Source organism: Macaca mulatta, chromosome 3 (genome assembly GCF_049350105.2).
Source record: "Macaca mulatta isolate MMU2019108-1 chromosome 3, T2T-MMU8v2.0, whole genome shotgun sequence".
NCBI lineage: Eukaryota > Metazoa > Chordata > Mammalia > Primates > Cercopithecidae > Macaca > Macaca mulatta.
In genome coordinates, this window is record NC_133408.1 from 172517055 (window position 1) to 172537851 (window position 20797).

At 37.8% G+C, this 20797-nt stretch overlaps 1 protein-coding gene across 7 annotated transcripts in view; it reads right to left on the minus strand.

Annotated features, from left to right (window-relative positions):
• Positions 1-20797, minus strand: part of CHCHD3 (coiled-coil-helix-coiled-coil-helix domain containing 3) — a 294629-nt gene that overhangs the window by 30438 nt on the left and 243394 nt on the right. For 2 of the 7 annotated variants that reach the window (XM_077995000.1, XM_077994999.1), the window contains one exon: positions 9972-10081. In XM_077995000.1, the coding sequence (XP_077851126.1) occupies positions 9972-10081 (110 nt within the window). 7 annotated transcript variants of the gene reach the window in all.

Consider the following 20797-nt stretch of genomic DNA (forward strand, 5'->3'; position numbering starts at 1 on the left):
AATCTTAATATATTCTCTTATTCATTACAAACGAAACGACAGGAAAGACTGCACATAAAGGACATTTTACCAGTTGTTCTTACTCCGATTACCTTTCAGGTACCTGCAAATGCCAGTCAGTTTCACTGGCGCTCAGGTTGCCTGAAATGAGGGAGAAGTAACGAGTTCTCCTACTAGGAGCCATACTGGGACAAGAGGTAACAAAATATAGAGTCCTGTTTTGTGATATTTCATTTCACCAAACCTGCTGGTAGGAAAAAAGGTGAAAAGAAAACAGAGAAAAGATATGAAAATTGCACTATACAGTCCTTTATGCTTTTGTCCTTCTTTTTTCCTTCTCTCTCTTCCTCCTTTCTCTCCCCTACCCCAACCAGATCCTTCCTATTTCTGGTTTAGGCACTATCAATCAAGGGGTGAACACATTTTTATATATGTTTTTAAAGCAGAAGTAGCAAATACAAAGGAAAAATGCCAGCTCTTTCAATGCTTAAGCCAGCGACAGACATCACTAATCAATCTTGACATTCTTTTAGGCTGAGTCTGTCATAGCCTCTGAATCCTTTTCAAGGAAATACTGCAGGGAGCTACCACAATCAATGGAGTTGGTGCCTGAAACAAAATTTATTTGCCTTCCCTTGCACTAAACTTTTCCTTAGTATTCTATCTTTAGCATTGGGTTGGACTTTCTTGGTTCGGCACTTTCTTATGGTCATGTAGTTCAGGCTGGGCATTTTGTCAGATTGAAATTCATGAGAAGCCTGGCTCTCCTCCAATAAGCACCTTGCCATACAAAATCCACAGTGTCTGAAAATAATAGAGACCAGATAATGCCCCTTTCTGGCTCAATCCACATCCTCTAAAAGGGAAGCAAAGCCAGGAAAAATCATCTGGGCTTAGCAGTCTCTTTCTTCACTTTCTGGAGTAAAAGAGTTTGCCTCTATTAATGTTTGAGCCTTGATCTCAGCTATGTCTGTTTTTAAAGTTGATTTGAGGTTTAGATTTAGCATTTACCCTTTCAAAAAGTTTCTGCTTAAAAGAAACTTTTATGACAGTCACTACATTGCCTTCATGAGCATTTTAGGAGTACCTTCGCCATATATTAACATACTGGCTCATTTGGCTTCATAGTTAATTGCATGATCTCTCCAGAAAGCCCTTAATGACACCATCTCACATCCAACCTTCATAATTTGGCTCCCCGCAAATCTGAGAGCAGGGCTTCCCAGGCACCATCTTACTGCCATTGTGGGCCAAATGTGATTCTCCCCAGCTGCTGCTGTGTCTCCTCCTTTACGGCAGGGGCTTGCCTGTACACTCTAAGCAATTCCAGGAACCAGAAGCCTTCCAGGCAACAAGAGGCTATTAGATGCAACCTGCTTGGGCCAGGGCCATATTCTGCTCCCAGTGATAACTAATGCATGCTTCTGCTGGTATTTTTTCATTCTATTGCTTGAGAGGATTGCCTCCCACATTTGCACAAAGGATTTCCCTAGATAAGGAACATCCGAGAACGGCCAAATCTTGCCAGAATTCAATAAATGGAATATAAAAGCCTGAAAAAAAACATGGAATATCAAAATGGAAGTAGGTTCAACTACGACAAATGTGGCTGCCTGAGAAACAGACAAGAGACACAAAGGGCATCTCTGTCTTCTCTGTCTTTACCTGGGAACTGAAAGAAAGATGGCGATTTCTCTGTCCACGTGCTGGGCCGTAGCCTCCACAGCTGCCTGCTCTAAAGAAAAGGGCAGCACTCATCCGCTTTATGAAGAGTTGAAAAGATTTACGTAATTTTCCTGGGGTCCCAAGCTTTTTTCTTTTTTGGCATTACCCATAATGTATTTGTCCATGGGATAAGCAGAGATGCCTTCCCCCAACAATTATATTTGCTTAAAGGAAAACACAGCTGCCTTTCTTGAATATTAAGATGCAACTGGGACTAGTGAGACTAAAGATTTCAAAGGGAAGGAAAGTTTTTATAGCATAAAAGATACTCCATTATATCAAAGTGCATTGAGATTAAAAAAAAAAAAATGAGGCAAAGTGATGACTATTCTCCTTAGGGACAAAAGGTCCAATTGAGAAAGAAGCTCTAGGTACCATTTTCCAGAAGAGCCACCTGCCACTACTTGGAGCTATTGTAGATATTCAGGAGTCAGAATTTTACACTCCTGCCACCTCTGGGGTTCATAGGGGAGAGTATGCACACATGTCTCCCTTGAGGCAAAGCCAACAGGTAGTTACTTGATCACTGACACCTTGGGATAACTGAACATGAAGTCGATTTCTTAATGACTCTCTCTTAAAGAACCAGCATCACACTGCTAGCTACTGCACCTGTAGTCCCAACTACTCAGGAGGCTGAGACAGGAGGATCACTGAAGCCCAGGAGATCAAGGCTGCAGTCAGCTATGATCATGCCACTGTACTCCAGCCTGAGTGACAGAGTGAGACCCTGTCTCAAAAAAAAAAAAAAAAAAAAAAAGAAAGAAAGAAAGAAAAGAAAAAACGAAAGCTTTGGAGAAATACATGCTAACCCAAGTAAAAGCAAGCGAGTCACCCGTTTCTTTGGGAGTGTATTATATTGCTATGAGGGCCCACCCCATCCAAACTATGGAAAGTAGCAAGGGATGATGCTGAACCTAATGAGCATTAGTTAGTATTTGCTATGGTTACAATTGCATTGAATAACGCTGCTGCTAGCAGTGCTGTTTTATGTGATGTCTTCTTCATGTGGCAACCTTTTCATAAATCAAAGCAAAAGCCAATACCAGACAGTTTCTTGTACAGCCTGCCTGACAATAAAAGTTAACACTGAACCTTAGCTGTTATCAATCTTCATAAATGTGTCCACAATGTGGCAAGACTGCTCCACATTACAGTGGGGCTGCCACTAATGCACGCAAGGTAGTGACCCACTAGGTTAATGGGACTTGACAATCAGTCCAGTTTTAATTGAGCCAGAAAAAGGAATGGTTCTCTTATCCTTAAAGTACACAGGAATTTTCTCCTCTATGCCTTAGTTCCATCAGTGCTTTGCTCAGAAAATGCCTATATATTAAGTTTAATATAGACTGGTATAACAGACAATAGAAACCTCATGGGGGAAAGTAGGTGGGTAGGCTTTTATAAGAAGAAAACTTGTTATGAAGTATTTAATTGGTGTTCTTGATAGACAGTTACCTGACTTGAAGAAGCTATGTTTTCAAGTTGAAATTTCAAACTAGAAAATGTATAAATCCATCTACATGAACAGAAGCAAAAAAACAGTCCTTAAAAATAGCAAAAGTGAACAAATTTTTAAGTATTAACAACTTTCCTTTGACAAAATTCACACTATATAGAAATCTGAACTGAAGGAATTCCCAAATAATGACAATTCTTAATGTAATAAATACTCCATCATGTTTTGAATTTTGCTATAGTACTAATTACCCTATTGATACTGTCAAGAGAAAAGCCCAGCTTCTATCTGGCATGTACTAGAGATGAACTCTGGCAATTAGCTAATGTCCAACAAAAATCAGCCCTGTATTAACAGCCTGTAATGAAGACCATTAACAGCCAGATAAATCAAACCATTAGGCCAGACACAGAGATGTCAACATCGCCACAGGCACCTAATTTGCTGAATGAATTTATTTCAATATGTATTTCCCAAGCACAGTATATATGCCAGCTGCTTGGGGAGATCGATAAAGAGGATAAAATACAATTCCTGCCCTCAAGAAGGTTTCAGTTCAACTAAGAATGAGATTCACATGCTGTTAACTAGATTATAACCTTGGCAATGAGCTCTTCAAACTCCTGAGTCTGTAATTCTTTCTTAGTTTTTAGACACGGTTTCCTCTAGTGTAAATTCAGAGCTGTATTAGATCCCTTCCAGAGCAAAAACATTCTTATTTGCACCTGTGAGTGAGTAAGCCCAGGCTTTTAAATCCAGAATGTAGTTTAAATGCACACACACGAGAAAACGCACTTTTTTTTTTTCTTTTTGTATTTTTATGTTGCCCCTAACCTCTAGTCTTCCATTCTGAACTGCAAGAGTCTAAGTTAAGAAGCATGGACATTTTATAAGAGTTCAATTTAGTAAATGGAAATATTGATACTAATTGAGCACCTGTTAGAGAGAGGTGTGCTACCATCAAGCTGGCTCAGATATAGCTCGTGCCTTAAATGGCTCACACTTGAGAAGGGAGAGAGGGCACAGGCAACACGGACGCCACTTACATTGTCATAAGGGCTGGGAACAATTCATTATGGCTTTTTAGTAGGAAAGGAGGTGTCAAGAAAGACTTTACAGAGAAAGCAGAGGAATTAACACACGAGACAGGTCCTAACAAAAGGCTGAGTTTATTGGGAGGAAGGTGGTGAAGGTGAGGTGCGCTGTGGCTGTGCTGTGGGAACAGCATGAGCCGAGCTAAAGTGTGAATGCGGAAGGCACCCCCTCCCTTTAGTGAATGAACACTGAAATGCACGAGAAAGGATGGCAAAAGATCAGCCCAGGAGGTATCCAAGGTTATTTTCATATTGTGGTTTAATATTTTAAGTTTTGGCTGTTTGTCCCAACTTCTATATTACGATTTATTAGATAATGTCGATTATTTAACTTTGAAGTGGAAACTTATTTCGCTTTTAATCATTTGGATCAGATTGATGGATGAGCATTTTGTGGTTGCAAGGAAAGCTGTTAAAAAAAAAGTTATTATTTGCCACTACTTATCACTGCAAATCAGGATCATCATAACACTCAACCAAACATATAACTTTGGCTGTTGGGACTGATATAGGACTGTAGCCATCATCCTTAGCCCCTAATTTTTAAATGTTGTGTTCATAAAAATAAGCTTCATTGTTCTCTTCATAATGAGCAAAGGTTGTAAGTAAGCTTATGAACTAGAGAAATAGTATTAAGATAGCATATTATCAGTTGTGGGTATTAGGATTCCACTAACTGCTAACAAAAAATGTTTGAAAACAACAGGAGGTACTGGTAGAGAGGGAGGCTCCTCTTGCTACGGCTTCCGCATCCCTTTCTCACTCTCTACAGGAATCTCTCTCTTCATAGAAACAAGGCTGCACCTGTGATTGCTTTTAAATCCAGAATGTACTTTAAACACACATGTAGGCACACACGCGGGAAAATGCGCTAGTTTTTTTTCTTTTTTTCTTTTTGCTTTTTTTGCTGCCCCTAACATCCAGTCTTCTTTTCTGAACTGCAGGAGTTAAACGGGCTTTTGGGGACTAATCTAGACACTTAGCCCCACTGTCCTTTTTGCTTCTGGGAAAAAAAAATATAATATGGCTCAAATGCTGAGCAACTGACTGCAGAACATGTTAGAAAGAATCTTGTTTGTTCAGTATAGACTACCAACCTATCATTGCCTAGAATCTCAAGTGAAGAAAAATATTCTAAAACTATGACAAGGTTTTAGGTGAGGACTATATCATGAACTAACAATGGCTGCATTTTATCTGAGCACACCATTGCATATGTATTTCTAAGCAAATTATGTAGTTCTCATGTAGCATATTAAAACATAATTACTATTTTGAGTAGTGCTGCTAACTGTTGGTTAATGATTTGACAGAAAGCATTTACCTTTCAACACATGCTTTTAAGAGGCCTGGTATACTCTCAATTGCAATTTTATTGAGTTCAAGGATTATGCTCTAGGGAAATATATATTAGATCGTATGATGAGCATCAATTAAAACAACACAAAATTCACCCAACAGAAAATTCAACTATTGATGACTATAGTAATTATTAATAGTTCACTATTCACTGCTTAGGATATGCTAAAAACATAAATAGATCTCATTTAATTCCAATATAACAGCTCTGTTATTATCACCATTTCACAGATATAGACTCTAAGACAGTGTGGGCTTCGGGTGGGGTGGAAAATGAGAAGTAACTCGCTAGAATAGGTCTACTGAATGATGTGAAGAGTATCTATAAACATTATATTCAGTAAAAATTTTACACATGTGGATACTTATTATTTCATTGTACCTACATTGACATCATGACGTGGAAAAATGAAGAGAAGTCCTAATAAACTTAAAAAGAAATCAGGAAGACCAAGAACCACAGATGAAAGAAAATAAGCGTATTTTCTGGCAGATGCTATAGCAAAACCTGTAGTATATTAAACATTTGCTCTTAAGTCTACTTCCTAGATACTGTAGCATATAAAGGTAGAATTTTATGACATGAAGTACAAATAGATGTATCATTAGTAAGAATGTATCAGCCCTTCTGAAGAACATGGCCAAAAGCTTAGCACTCAAATCTTTTAAAGATCCCAGCCTAATGCACTTTCTGGAGCAACAATCCTATTTTCTTTGCATCATCAAGTTCTGAGGATGTATTTTTCATTTGTCTTGTCGTCTGTTAGAAAAGGTGAAGATGTGTATACATTTTGGTTTTCAATTCTCCTATTATATCAGCTTCTCAGCACTTCACTTTCCAAATGTTCAAAAGAGGTATGGATTGACATTTCTGCCAAAGGACAATTTTTTGCTCTGTAGTTTTTCTCCAAGTTAATGGAAAAAGTTCTGCCACTAATCTTTTCAATTCACCTCTAGGGAATTACAAACTAGCAGCAAAAGCTGCAAAGGTTGTGCCAAAATGCAGTATTTTTAAATTATACAAGTCAAAAAAGCCTACAATTTTCACAAAACATGATTTCCTTTTTTTTTTTAATTTAAAAAAAAAAAGAGTCTTGGGAGGCCAATTTTTGATTCATACTGTGATACAACTTCTAAGGTTAAATAACCTGGGCCCTGACTCTAACTACTAGATCCCTAAAAGAAACTGATCTGTATAGACCTACTATATGCCCAGAATTTTACCCTCATTTCATTAACCCTTATTAACAACCCATGAGGTATTATACATACATGTCCTATATCAACAAAAAGAAGCTCAAGAAGTTAAGTAGCCTAATGCTACACAGTTGGAAGGAATGGTCACAATTCAAACCCCATCCATGTTATGGAAATAAAAGTACCATTTCCTTAGGGTTTAGGTATGAGTTTGTTTTGCTGCAGCCTTCTTCTGAATTATCTACCTCCCACCCGCCCCCACCACACACACACACACACACACACACACACACACACACACTCCAATTACTTGAAAGAAACTTTCAGTAGAGGACTACAGACCAATCCTATGAGGCATAATGCAGCTATTTAGAAGAATGAGTTGGATTTAAAAGAAGGCGTTGAATTTATGTGTTGACCGAGGGGGATATGTCCATAATAAATATAAGTTAATATATATATGGTGTAGTCTTACACTCTGTGAAAACAAAACAAAATATGTTTATTAACATATCTATTCGTAGAGATAAATGTAAAAGGCTAAATATCAAACTACAACTCCACATGCTTTACTTTTAAAAGGTTGATCTGGAAAAGATCTGGAAAAGAAAAGAAGAGTAAAATTACATTTCCCTTGTTACAAGAAAAAAAATACTTCCTTGATAAATTAAAAGAGAAAAAAATCTAATATAGCAGTTCCACTTTATCCATGGGGGATACATTCTAAGATAGCTAGTGGATGCCTGAAACCATGAATAGTACTTAACTGTAGATAAACTATGTTTTTTCCTACACATACCTCTATGATAAAGTTTAATTTATAAATTAGGCCACAATAACAGACTACAACAAGAATAATAAAACATAACAATATACTAGAATAAAAGTTATGTGAATGCAGTCTTTCAGCATCTTACTATACTCTGCAAAAAGCAAAATTGCAGGTAAGGGGTGCCACCTGTAGTATTTATTAATTTCATATCCTTTTCACTACACTAAGTCTCTAAGGCTATCAAAAGAGAAAAGTTGTTCATAAAATTCAATGGGAAGGAGAGAGAATACTTTAAAAGGTTCATTTAATAATCAAGTGAACTAGCAATAGAAAATTTACCTAGGAAGTGAGCTAATTTTATCTATTTTGAGCACAATCAGAATTATAGACATAAATTAAAAATTAGACATCCAGATAAAACACATCTGAATAAACCACATACATTTGTCTCTCACACACTCTTTGCAACAACACAAAGAACCTGGTACCATGTGAATTCTCAGGACACCATTCAAAGGTATCACAGCTAGGAGTAATGGAAGCTAATCGTATACCATTTCAATTGGTATGAAAAGATGAGGCTCTTTTTTTGCCTAAAGCCCTAGGATTTTCCCAGGCAGCATCACATGAACCCAATCTTTCCTCGACTCTCTCCTCCCCACCTTTTAAATCAGAACTAGTCTTTCCTATGTCCCATCCTTTCAAGCCCCGGAACTTTGCTATCAATCAATATGGCAAGCTAATATGTGGTTATTTTTGAGTGGACATTAGTGTATTAAGAGTGGTAGTCATTATTTTGATGCAGTAAACTCTAATTACTATGTAATAAATGTATACAATATCTATGCACCTAATATTATATTTTATTATTTGATAGAAGACTTCCAGAAACAATGACCAACTCAAAAGGCATAATCCTAGTGGTGACAATTATGGGCACCAGGGATAGGTGAAAGAAAAAATATTCCCAAGCAGGTAGAACTCTTGGTTGAATCTTTATGCCCTATTAACTCTGCCTTTTAAAATATAGCATTTCAAGTCCCTCAAGTCTGACGCCAGTCTTCCTTTGTGGTCTCATATTCCATTAGACCTCCCCCACACTGTTTCAACCATTTCCACTATTCAATTCCCTCTTCATGGCAAGGCCATTCTCTGTCTTCTTACCTGAAGAAAATCTCAAGGTGAGAAGATCCAGCTTATGCCAGTCACCTCTTCATGCAATCCAGATTCCCCTGGGATTCCCCTCCTAGTCCTACTGCGTTTTATGGTTTGTACCTTCATGTTAGCATTTAACATGTTTTGGCCACTTTTTGTATTCCCAATTTATAACAACCATATGGAATATATAAGATACTCAAAATTTTTCATGAACAAATCTTTTAGTAATAATTTCTGCATCAAATTTCAATACTTCTGCAGTTGAGCTAATGATCCCAATGAGTATAAGCCCTCTGAGGGCAGGGACTCAAATGATATGTTTGTATTTTCAGGGCCCATAGAACATGGAACATCCAAGAGACCCTTGATGAATGGATGTGTTAATACTGAGGATAAGTTCTTCAAAGCAAAAATGTCACATTAATACCTTTAAAAAAATAAATATATGCCAAATACATGCCATTGAGCTCACTAGGGGAAGAAACCAAACAAATAAGGACAGGGTGTCAGAATTCACTAACAGAAAAGAACTCCCAAGACAGGAGGTGTCAAAATAGGTCTGCTGGCAATATCCAACAACTCAAGTTCAAAGACTTCAAAAACACCCCCAAACCAACACCACAAATGATTTAAGTCATGACAAAGCATTTGGTTCTCGCTTCTTGTCAATTAGCCAGGATGTCTTAAAGATGAATTCTACAGCAGCAATGCTATTTTCTTCATTACACTAGCGTCTTTTGTATTGGAGAAACCTGATCAGGAAAAGACAAGAACTGGTTGATTATGAGCAGTATCAAATGAGCTGTAATGGAGGTGTTACTAACGTAAATCAGAGAAGCCTGATGCAGAAAACAGCAGCATCTGGGCATGCAGCTTGCAAAGTAATGAGACTGTGATAATGCACTGGCACCCAGCTTTGATCACTTCATCTTGTTCAAGAGCTCTGCTTGGGAAACAAAGGTGTGAGGCACTGACCTCCTGCCCACAGCTTGCACGAGCACAAAAAATGGTAACACATCAAGGACTGATACCCTTCTCTCTTCTCCTTGCCAACACACCCCTTTTTCACAACTGATGGTGTCATAGTTGGGGGCCCAGCATAGAGCAGGCTGAGCAAGCTTCTACCATATGAAGCGTCTGTCTGAACATGTCTACTATAATTGGCAATTCATTTTTCATCCTGAAAGCAGGAACAGGTGTATACTACCTTCAACACTCCAATCATAAACCATGCTGAATGCATCTCTCACATAGTCAGGTTTGTTGAGATCTACGCCAGTGGCCAGCCGGTGGACTTCAGAGTCTGCATAGATGGCTCTGCGTCACAAATGAATAGGCACTTGTGTAATCTCAGATGCTCAAGAGAACAAGAGGAGCAAACGGCAGTGCATAAAAAATTAAAAATCTCACCACACAGCAGCAGCCCCTTGGTCTTTCTTGTGTAAATAATGTAATTGGCAAATAGCTTACTTCTTTGTAATTGCAATATCCCTACAATGCATGTTTAACATACTAAAAAAGGAGGTTTTCTTTTCCTTGAAAAGGATTATAAAGCCAGATGTATCACTGCACAGTGTTTCTTGCCAGCTTCATCCAGAAACACTAGCTGAGGTGACTTGTGAAACGGAGCCAAGAGCAAGAACTCTCCTTAATGAGCACATTTATCAATTTTCCAGGGATTCAGCTGATTACCAGCATTTAGACATACACAATCACAAAAGGAACACAGCAATTTAACTATTGGCCACTGAATGGGAAAGCACATGAAATAACTTAAGGCAGGCATGTGAGCAAGTTGGGGATGCTTGGCGACACTTTAACATATGAACATGTGTGCTTTCATTTCAACATGTAAGGAAGGGCCAAGACGCAAGCTTTTACAAGTTTTCAAGCATTCTGCCAGGACTCAATAAATAGTATGAACAAATTACTGCATATGATTATTATATTAAAAAGTACCAGTGCTACTGTACAAATGCTTCATTCACAAATACTGCCTTTGAAATCCCTTTATCAAAAGTAATTTTCAAATCTTATCCAAGGCTACCTACAAGATCTTAGGTTGAAGAAGAAAAGAGTACAACAGGCAAATGTAACTTAATGGGGGGAAAAAGATGACTCTTTAAGAAAATAAATAAATGAAATATAAGCAAGATTTATCCCTATTTCTATAGTAATAAAATATCCTGAATGAACAGCCCTGACTTCAAGATAAAGGATTCAAATTCAATGAAAAAAATATGATTATGGATAGGATTGGGAATCATATATTTAAGACTGTGATTAAATTGAAGCAGCATTTTATCTAGGACAAATTACAGTTAGAAACTGGGAATTCCCAATATTTGGCATATAGTTTTTCTTAATTTAGGGTGTTTTAGGTATAATTAACATACAGGTTGAGTATCCTTTATTTGAAATGCTTGGGAATGGAAGTGTTTTTGAATCTGGGTTCTGGAATTTGGAATATTTGCATATACATAAAGACATATCTTAGGGATGGGACCCAGACCAAAATGTGGAATCCATTTACGTTTTATATATGCTATACATAGCCTGAAGGTAATTTTCTTCCTGAGGGACAGTGAATAGACTGCATGTTGTGCACCTGCCTTTGACTGTGACCTGTCATATGAGGTCAGATGTGGAATTTTCAACTTGTGGCATCATGTTGCCATGCAAAAAGTTTCCAAACTTGGAGGATTTGGGGTTTTCAGATTAGGGTTGCTCAGCCTGTATATCAAAATGCACCGATCTTAAGTGTTCATACTGTATAAGTTACATACCTGCATATACTTGTAAAACTATCACTCAGAACACAACAGAATATTCCCAAAATCTCAGAAATGCTGCTTGTGTCTCTTTCCAATCAAATCTCCTCTATTCCCACCAAAGGCAAATTTTGCCTATTTTTGAACTTCATTTAAATGAACCACGTAGGAAGCACTGTTTTGCGTCTGGCTTCTTTTTGTGTAACATGATGTTTGAGATCCATCCGTACTGTTACATGTATCAGTAGTTTGTTCTTCTCTATTGCTGAATAGTGTTCTACTGTATGAATATAAACTAGAACACTGCGCTTTCTATCCCTATATTCCAATCAGCTTTGCCATCTGCCCTACCCCTTTCTGCAGGATACCACTGAGCTGAGTGGAATACTGTCTGTTTTGTTTCTCCATTTCCTCAATGATGACCATTCGGATTGTTGCTAGTTTTTGATACTATGAATAAACCTGCTATGAACACAGGTGTACACATCTTTTTGTAGATGTATATTTTCATTTCTCTTGGGCAAATACCTAGGACTAGACTTGTTGCATCATACAGCAAGTGTATACTTTACATTTATAAGAACTGCCAACATTTTTTTCAAAGGACTTTTGCCATTGTATACCCCCACCAGCAAAGTTTGAGTTCTGGTTTCTCCACAATCTTTCCAGACAATGAGTATTGTCAGTCTTCTTGATTGTCTCCATTCCTACGTTTTAAATGTACATTTCCCTGATACCTAATGATGTAGAAACCCCTTTCATGTGTTAATTGGTCATTCTTATATCTTCCTTTCAAGTGTCCAAGTCTTTTGCCCATTAAAAAAAATTTTCCTAATGGTGTCTTAAGATGGCCAGAATTTTAAAATTTCATAAGGTCCAATCTATCAATTTGTGTATTTTGTTTGCTTATCTCTTAAGAAAAATCAGAAGAGCCAGAAATAAGAATACTGATAAGGCTGAAATCATGAGAGGTGACTTGGTAATTACACATTCAAATGAACAACAAGAATACAAGTTTAAATATAATGTATCCTGAGAGTTCTGGTTTCTATTTTAGTTTGTGGTTTTACCCCAGGCAGAGTGAATGGGGGCCAAATACATTCATAAGTTAATTATCTGGCTGAAACCCGGGAAGTGCTGATAGCATCTGGTATAGGCTTACCAAACTCTGGAGTGATAAGACATAATTAATTTGATGTTCTACTATGGCTGAACCTATACAATGTTCCAGAAACTATCCTGAGCTACCATTTTTATGTGTAGATAACTACTTTGATAACAATTTTTAACTGTGCTCAAGTCCTAAGATTGTTAACTTTGCATATCTGACACAAGGACAGAATTTAAATTCTTCCTTTTAGAAGTCTTTCTGGACATCTTATAACAGGGCAGGTGAGTCAGACAATCAATTCTAATTGGCCTTCCTACAAGCTTCACTACTTTCTACTTGTACCTTAGTTGCACTCAAAACGCAAAATATGTTTTCTTATCTTTGAAAGCATCACAGGAAAATCAAAGAGATGATTTTTAACTGGAGCCCTTAAAAAGTAAATGAATTCTCTAGTTGGAATTGGCAAGAGGACAAACCTAGTAGTCTCAGAAATGCCTTTTCCAACTGTGAGCTGTGTAGTTAATTACTCAAGTAAGCAAGGATCAATAAACAAATTCCAAAATATCATGTACCCGAGCACTCAGAATGTTCTCATTTAAAATATTATGATACAAGGAAAGAAGCTATCATTTTGGCAGAATCTTCATTTATCTAACTAACAGTATGCAATTAATATTTCACATAACCATGTAGGGTATACTAGATTCTTAATGGATCGTATTGATTAAGAAGAAAGTTCAATACGAATGTTCCTGCTGGGGAAGACAGAACGATTTGTTAGCTCACACAGAATGAATCATGAATCCAGGAGTATATGGCCACAAACCTAAGAGCTGCCACAAGAATGGTTTGATCATTTACATGTTTACACATAAACCACTTATATGAAAGGAAAGAAGATGCTTGGTGCAACGCCAACAAACCCTAACTGCCACGGCAAGAACAGAGAAGAATGCTCCAGGTCATGGATTTATGAAGGATGTGGCCAATCTGGCTGCACCATCGGCAGCTTATTTCACCAGTTGAGATGCCTTTACACCCTATGCTGAAGTGATGAAAAAAGTTTCTGAAGTGACCCTTTTGGTCTTGTGACCACGTTCATGAGATGGCTGCAGTCTGCATTGTCTTTTTAGAGAAATTAACAATACTCTCTGTTCTTGGTGTACGCTCCTCCTCCTGCCCTTTTTATCCCTATATTCCCAATGAGCTTTTCCATCTGCACTGCCCTTTTTTGCAGGATATCACTGAGTTGAGTGGAATACTGTGGCAACCAGTCGTGGAGTAGAGGGATAATGCAGATGGAAATCTCTCTCCTTAATGTTTCTTGACATTTACTTCTATTATCTTAGAAAATAGTATTTAGACCAAGTATAGAGATCTAACCCGAGGAACTAAAAAGAAATAAGTAACTAGGCAGATCTGATTCGAAGGGCTCCAATTTTAAAAGGGGGTTAAAAAAAAGCATTTATCAATGAAGTCTTCTTTGTAAATATAACCAATTCTAAATGGGTATCGTAAGAAATACTGTCAAATATTGGCATGCTCCAAAGCCGGTCTCACTTTCCGTGGAACTAATTTGTTGCTTGGTGGGAGGTGGACAGACAAACAAGCCGGGCAGATTGACAGCTTGTGAGTTGGCACTACCTTACATATCCCTGATGAGATAACGGAAGGAGCCGCATCGTCTACAACTTTTCTGAAATGGGAGCCGGTATCTTGCAGTTGAATAAAACAACTTATGACCATTTTTTAGATAAGGATCAAAGACAACTTTCTCAGTTAACTTTTAAACCTTCTCAGCTTCTATGCCCTACAGAAGGTGGCACTTACAATTTACATTTTACAGATGGAAGACTCAAGTCAAAGACATAATAAATAACCTGCCTGAGGAATTTTGTGTTCTAAATAACCAAGTCGATGTGACAGCCAAATGTGTATTTGCCATTAGCTTCATATACAAAGTATATTCATAAGTACGTTAATATCTTTCTTCAATTTCAGATATGAAATCCTCCTCCAGCAGCACATTCACAAACTCCGGAGGGGACATGAAATACTAGGAAGTTGATGTAGGTGAGCTGATGCTTTAAAAACAAAAACCAACAAATAACCCGAAACTTCTAAAGACATAATTGTAACCAAGAGGCTTGTGCCCAAAGGGTACAGGTATATTTACTTTATCTAGAATTTTGCCTCTTCAATTACTATGTCTCTTACTGAATAATCAAGATGTTACTTGGCTCCAAGGACCGTGGGGAATAAAATGTCACCACTGCAGCTGCTATATTTCTTGCTCATAGCCCTTCAAATTAAAAAAGGGGGAAAAAAGGCCCAATACAAATGCAGAATTTAATTAGTTAGTAAAAGCCCAAATCCTTGCCTGAAGCCCTGTTCTTCCTGTAATATCGCATTCTTTTCTTCTTGTGTCAACTTTTCATTACGAAGGAGACATCTTTATAATACAATAACTCTAGTTATAATGTAACTGCTGGTAACATAACTCCTGCATTAGAGAAGGCAGCGTGTTCAAGTAATGTTGTTTTAATACAATTTGTGTTCAGCAGAAACCAAGTCAACTTGATCATTTAAAATTTGATCAATGTGAATTAGTGTCTTACTTGTGAGATAAACCATTTGATCATTTCAAAACTGATCAATGAGAATCAGAGATAAAACATTTATCATGTACATTTGGTATATTAGATCCATTCGCACAGCACTAAAGTAGGTTATAAGTAGACATCAATACGTGTTAGAGAAGATGTTCAGGGTACCTGTCAGCTGCAGATACAAATACACATAAAACAGTATATAATTTTAGTACTTTTGATAAGGCACGTTACTCAATAAGGGAGCTGGAGTCACTGACAAATTGCAAGAACTCAACTTCAGAGAAACTAGAAAGAGAACTACAGAACTGAATAGCTCAAACTTTTGAAATAAGTTTTAATTAAAAGTTTAAGAAGAAAGGTAACTAACATAAATTTACCCGACTAAACTTCTAGAAGAATTTTAAGACTATTAATCAGAGTAAACTTGTACTTTTAGTACAATTAGTTCTATTAATCTAATATTTCCAAAATGAGGTTGCATTGACATTCAGGCTCACTGGCTTACGTATCTAACAGAATTATAAATTTGCCAGTCAAAACCGTATTTAATTATTTTACAGCCAATTAAGCAAGATCTTTAAACACCGTTGCTTAAAACTGTCCATGATACACATGTGTAATTATACAGAACATGAGAAACACCTGCTGACACTATTGGCGCATCTTCCTCGGCTTCACAAATTCACCCGTGGCATAACTATTAAAATCTTACACCCAAAAAAGAAACTAAACAATATTGCCAAAGTGCAATCCCTTAAAAAAAATCAAGGACATTTTAAAGTTCAAGGGTTTTATATTGAAGAAAACCTTTAAAAACAGGGTAATACTTACAAAATCCATTTTATCTGTATGAGTTTTGCATAGTATTCCTTAGATACTCTAAAATCACCTAAACTACTTTTACAGGGTAACTAATCTTTTAATACTTGATAAGAATAGCCTAAGCTTCTTCTATGAGCCTAAATTTATAAGTCGGGTTTCAACAACTTCATTCAAGGATAAAAGCGAAAACCCCTCTAAAATCTGGCACACAAAGGAGTATTACTGGTATTCACATCCGAGTTCATAGAACTGTACTTCTTTAGAAGTACTTCTTCTTTCACAGAAACTGAAGCCATGTTAAAAAGTTATACCTCTAATGAAATCATTCCAAAAATATTTTCAATAGATCTATGTCACTTTCTATGCATATTCTTTCTTTCTTTTATGGAAAATAGAAACTCACCACTAAATTATATAAAGGACAGAATGAGAATGAAATATCAATTGTTTTTTAAATGCTTTTCATTTGTTTACTATTACATTGTCTTTATGATGCACATATTGCCTTTAAAATATTTAACATGTCTTTGAAATTTGCTTTACATTTACTTGATATTTACTTTTCTATTTTAAAAACAATTCACATGCATGAACACTCTGGTAACATCTTCTTTCTATAGGTGTGGCATATCAGCTCCAATGCAGCCACAGAGATCTGATTCTGACATTGACCAAGAAACAGGAGGCTGGGAGGCTTCTCTTACATGCTATCCTATCATGAGTGCTTTATGTGCTGGTCATCCTGGCTACAGTATGAGCTCCCTAAGGGTAAGAACTCCTTCTAATGTGCTAGAGGTTTAGCATCATCTAGAATTTGTTTAAAAACAAATACAGAAATTTCTCCGAGGGCACAGAGTTTTGTAACTTTTTATATCATAATCAAATGTAGTATTTATTACTCTGGGCTAGACCAGTGTTAAGAACTACACATGTAACATTATTAAAATAATATTTTGTTTAATTAATTGCCTATGAGGTACAGCATAGGGATTAATATAAAATATAATTTGCATTAGGATTAGCTATAACATATTACCAGCACCATATAATAGAAACTACAATCTAAGTTGTTATAAAATGTGACATGAAGTGTTGACAATTACTGTTTTAGTTGGATTGAGAAAAGAGAAGGTATTCCTTTTGAATTAAGGCTACATGTAAAAAGAATGCTGGATTTGCTCAGTGATTTAGGTTTCAGAGCTAAAATTTTAAATCTATTGTGGAAAAATAAATAGCCCAAATTATCTTCAAATCCCTTAGTTCCCACTGAAATCATGGTAAATAATATTTCTAACAACTTGATATGCATTAGGAATGTAATCACCCCAACAGAAGAGAACTAACTTTGGATTTTTAAAAAGATCATCATTTAAAAAGTTTGTCTTCCTTTTGTTTTTCTCTTGAGTTTCACGCTAGTAGTAAGATCCTGGCCTGTTTTCTTAGTTTTGTATTCAGAGCTTGGCTTGTCACACAGGGGCTCTATGAATGAATGATGTGTGGATAAAGTAGGAGAAAACAATCCATTAATTCTTAAAGTATTTTACTGCCAAAACTATTAATTGAGGGGCTGAAATATGAGCTAATATTTTAAGCATCCCTAAAATAATTCCATTAGCTATCCTGGTAGGTTGCATCAATGGACTGGTGTTAGTCGTGGGCAGCTTCAAATGCTCTTAGCTTTCTTTCTCTTTACAGTGATTTGTATGACCCCGATCAGGTATATAATACTGCCCTTGACACTGCATTTTAAAAAGCTTCTATCTCCTGTAACCAAGATGCACACAAATGAATCCTACTTTCATCAGATACAATTAACTAAATTCTCCTCAAAGTCCTTTAGAACTTGTTGCCTAAGAGGAACTGTTGAGTTCAGGTACAGGTTCAAGAGAGAACTCTTCAAGGTGATGCTTACAGGTGCTAAGCTGGTCATACAGATAGGAGCCAGTGAAAAAAATCTGACCAGGCGAAAAACCCCTGTCATGCAATGCAAATATTATATATTGTCTTACAAAAGTCCTGATTATCTGAGATGGCCAAATTTCTAAAAAGAAATAGCAGTCTACTAAGTAATCTCTGTGCCTTCAAAGATGGCAAGCATCTCCTATATCCAATGTACTATAGCTCCCTAGGTGTGAAGCTAATGAACTCACTGCAAATCAAAATACAACATTCTAGGAAGCTCAGTCTAGCAGGAAGTAGCTGGGAGAAAAAAATGGTACAATGAAAGCTACTCTCTAAAAAACTAGCTATTAAAATTTCTTCACAGTGTGTTAAAACCTAGGTTTTGTGTGCATTGGAGTTAGTCAAACTGCAAAAATCCAAGGGTACAGTCCCCAAGATTGCTCTCACTTCTGACACATCAACACCAAGTTTGCCGGAGGCAGAGGGGGTCCAAACCACCCAAAATTCAATGGTTCAATAATTCACTGAAAGAACTCAGAACTCAATGTAAGCTGTTAAACTCAGTTATAGTTTACTATAAGGCAATGATACAGAAAATCAGCCAAAGGAAGAGATGCATAGGACTGCACTTGGGGTGGGGATGGGGTGGGGGGTGGGTTCCAAATGCAAAGCTTCCAATGTCCTTAGGACCTGCTGCTCTCCTGATAGCAATGTGTGACAGTGCCCACGGAGTCCAGTCAACCAGGAAAGCTCACCTGAGCAGCACTGTTCAGAGTTTTATTGGAGCCTCATTAAACAGCTTGACTGACTGATGATCCACATGATAAACTCACCCCCTCAGAGGCTGAGCTGATACCACATGGTCCAAGGGGCCCAGCAAGAATAGCAATTTCTTTTTTTTTTCTCTCTCTCTCTTTTTTTTTTTGAGACAGGGTCTCGTTGTGTTGCCCAGGCTGGAAGGCAGTGCTACCATCTTGGCTCACTATAACCTTTGCCTCCTAGGCTCAGGTGATCCTCCCACCTCAGCCTCCAGAGTAGCTGGGGACTACAGGCATACACCACCACACCTGGTTAATTTTTGTATTTTTTTTGTAAAGACAGAGATTCACCATGTTGGACAGGCTGGTCTCGAACTCCTGGGCTCAAGCAATCTGCCCGCCTCGGCCTCCCTAAGTGCTGGGATTACAGCCATGAGCCACCATGCCTGGCTGAGAATAACAATTTCTATCACTTAGGAAATTCTAAGGATTTATAATTTCCCAGGAGCTTGGTACAAAATCCAGACTTCTCTTTGGCCAAGGCCAATTCCTTACTACACAGTTTGGCCAGATTATTAATTATTCTTGAATAATATTTAATAGGTAAGACAAAATGATGCTGTTGAGGTTCTGTTTAAAACAAAGCCTAACTTACAGGGCCCTGCTGACCTGCAGGAGGTCAGCCATCATGATGTCAATTTTGTGCTTCCCGTGGCCTCTCGCTCCCCAAGCCTAGCTCAGGCTAAATGACACAGCAGCTGGGCAGAACTTCAGGACAGATATTTTTCCATCTAAAACCAGAACTATCTTTTTCTATGAAATCCACTCTCCACTGATTTTCCAATCTGCTAACCTCATAATTCTGGTTCTTTTGCCCCTTTTATCTAAATGTTAGGGGATGAACTGTGTGCCCTGAAAATTCCTAAGTCCACTGCTCAGTATCTCAGAATGTGACTGTATTTGGGGTGAGGGGCTTTGAGGAGGTAATTAAATTGTAGTGAGGTCACAAGGGAGGGTTTTAGTTTAATATGACTGGATTCTCGTAAGAAAAGAAGATTAGCATGTAGACACAAGAGGAAAGATTGTGTCAAGACACAGGGAGCAAATGGTCATCTATAAGCCAAGGAGAGAGGCCTAGAAGCAACCAGCCCTGGCGTCACCTTGACCTCAGACTTTTAGCCTCCAGAACTGTGAGAAAATACATTTCTGTTATTTAGGCCACCCGGTCTGTGGTACTTTGCAGTTCTGGCAAACTAATACACCAACCAATCACTAATTCATGTCTAATCTTTTTTTTTTTTTTTTTTTTTTTTGAGAGTCTTGTTCTGTTGCCCAGGCTAGAATGCAATGGCATGATCTCGGCTCACTGCAACCTTTGCCTCCCGGATTCAAGCGATTCTCCTGCCTTAGCCTTAGCTACCTCAGTAGCTGGGATTACAGGCATGCACCACCATGCCCAGCTCATTTTTCTATTTTTAGTAGAGATGGAGTTCTGACACATTGCCTAGGCTGATCTTGAACTCTTGGCCTCAAGTGATCTGCCTGCCTTGGCCTCCCAAAGTGCTGGGATTAAAGACGTGAGCCATCAGGCCTGGCGCCATGTCTAAACTTTCAACAACTTCTTTTTTCTCTTGCACTTGTAGAGACTTCCCATCTGATTTTTTTTTTCTTTTTCTTTTTTTAAGACATAGTCTCGCTCTGTGACTGGAGTGCAATGGCACAATCATAGCTCACTGCAATCCTGGGTTCAAGCCATCCTCCACCTTAGCCTCTCCAACAGCTGGGACCACAAGTACATGCCCCCACAACTGGCTAATTTTTAAGTTTTCCTTTTGTAGATATAGGGTCTCACTATGTTGACCAGGCTGGTCACGATCCTCCTGCCTCAGCCTCCCAAAGTGCTGGGATTACAGGTGTGAGCCACCGCGCCTTATCTCATTCTTCGAGTTCTTATTTTTCATACCTCCAACTAAACCCCACATCCACTGTCAGGTTACTTTTCCTTTAGGAGCCCAGAAATCAGAGCACTCATCTGGTCAAACATCTTCCCATGACTC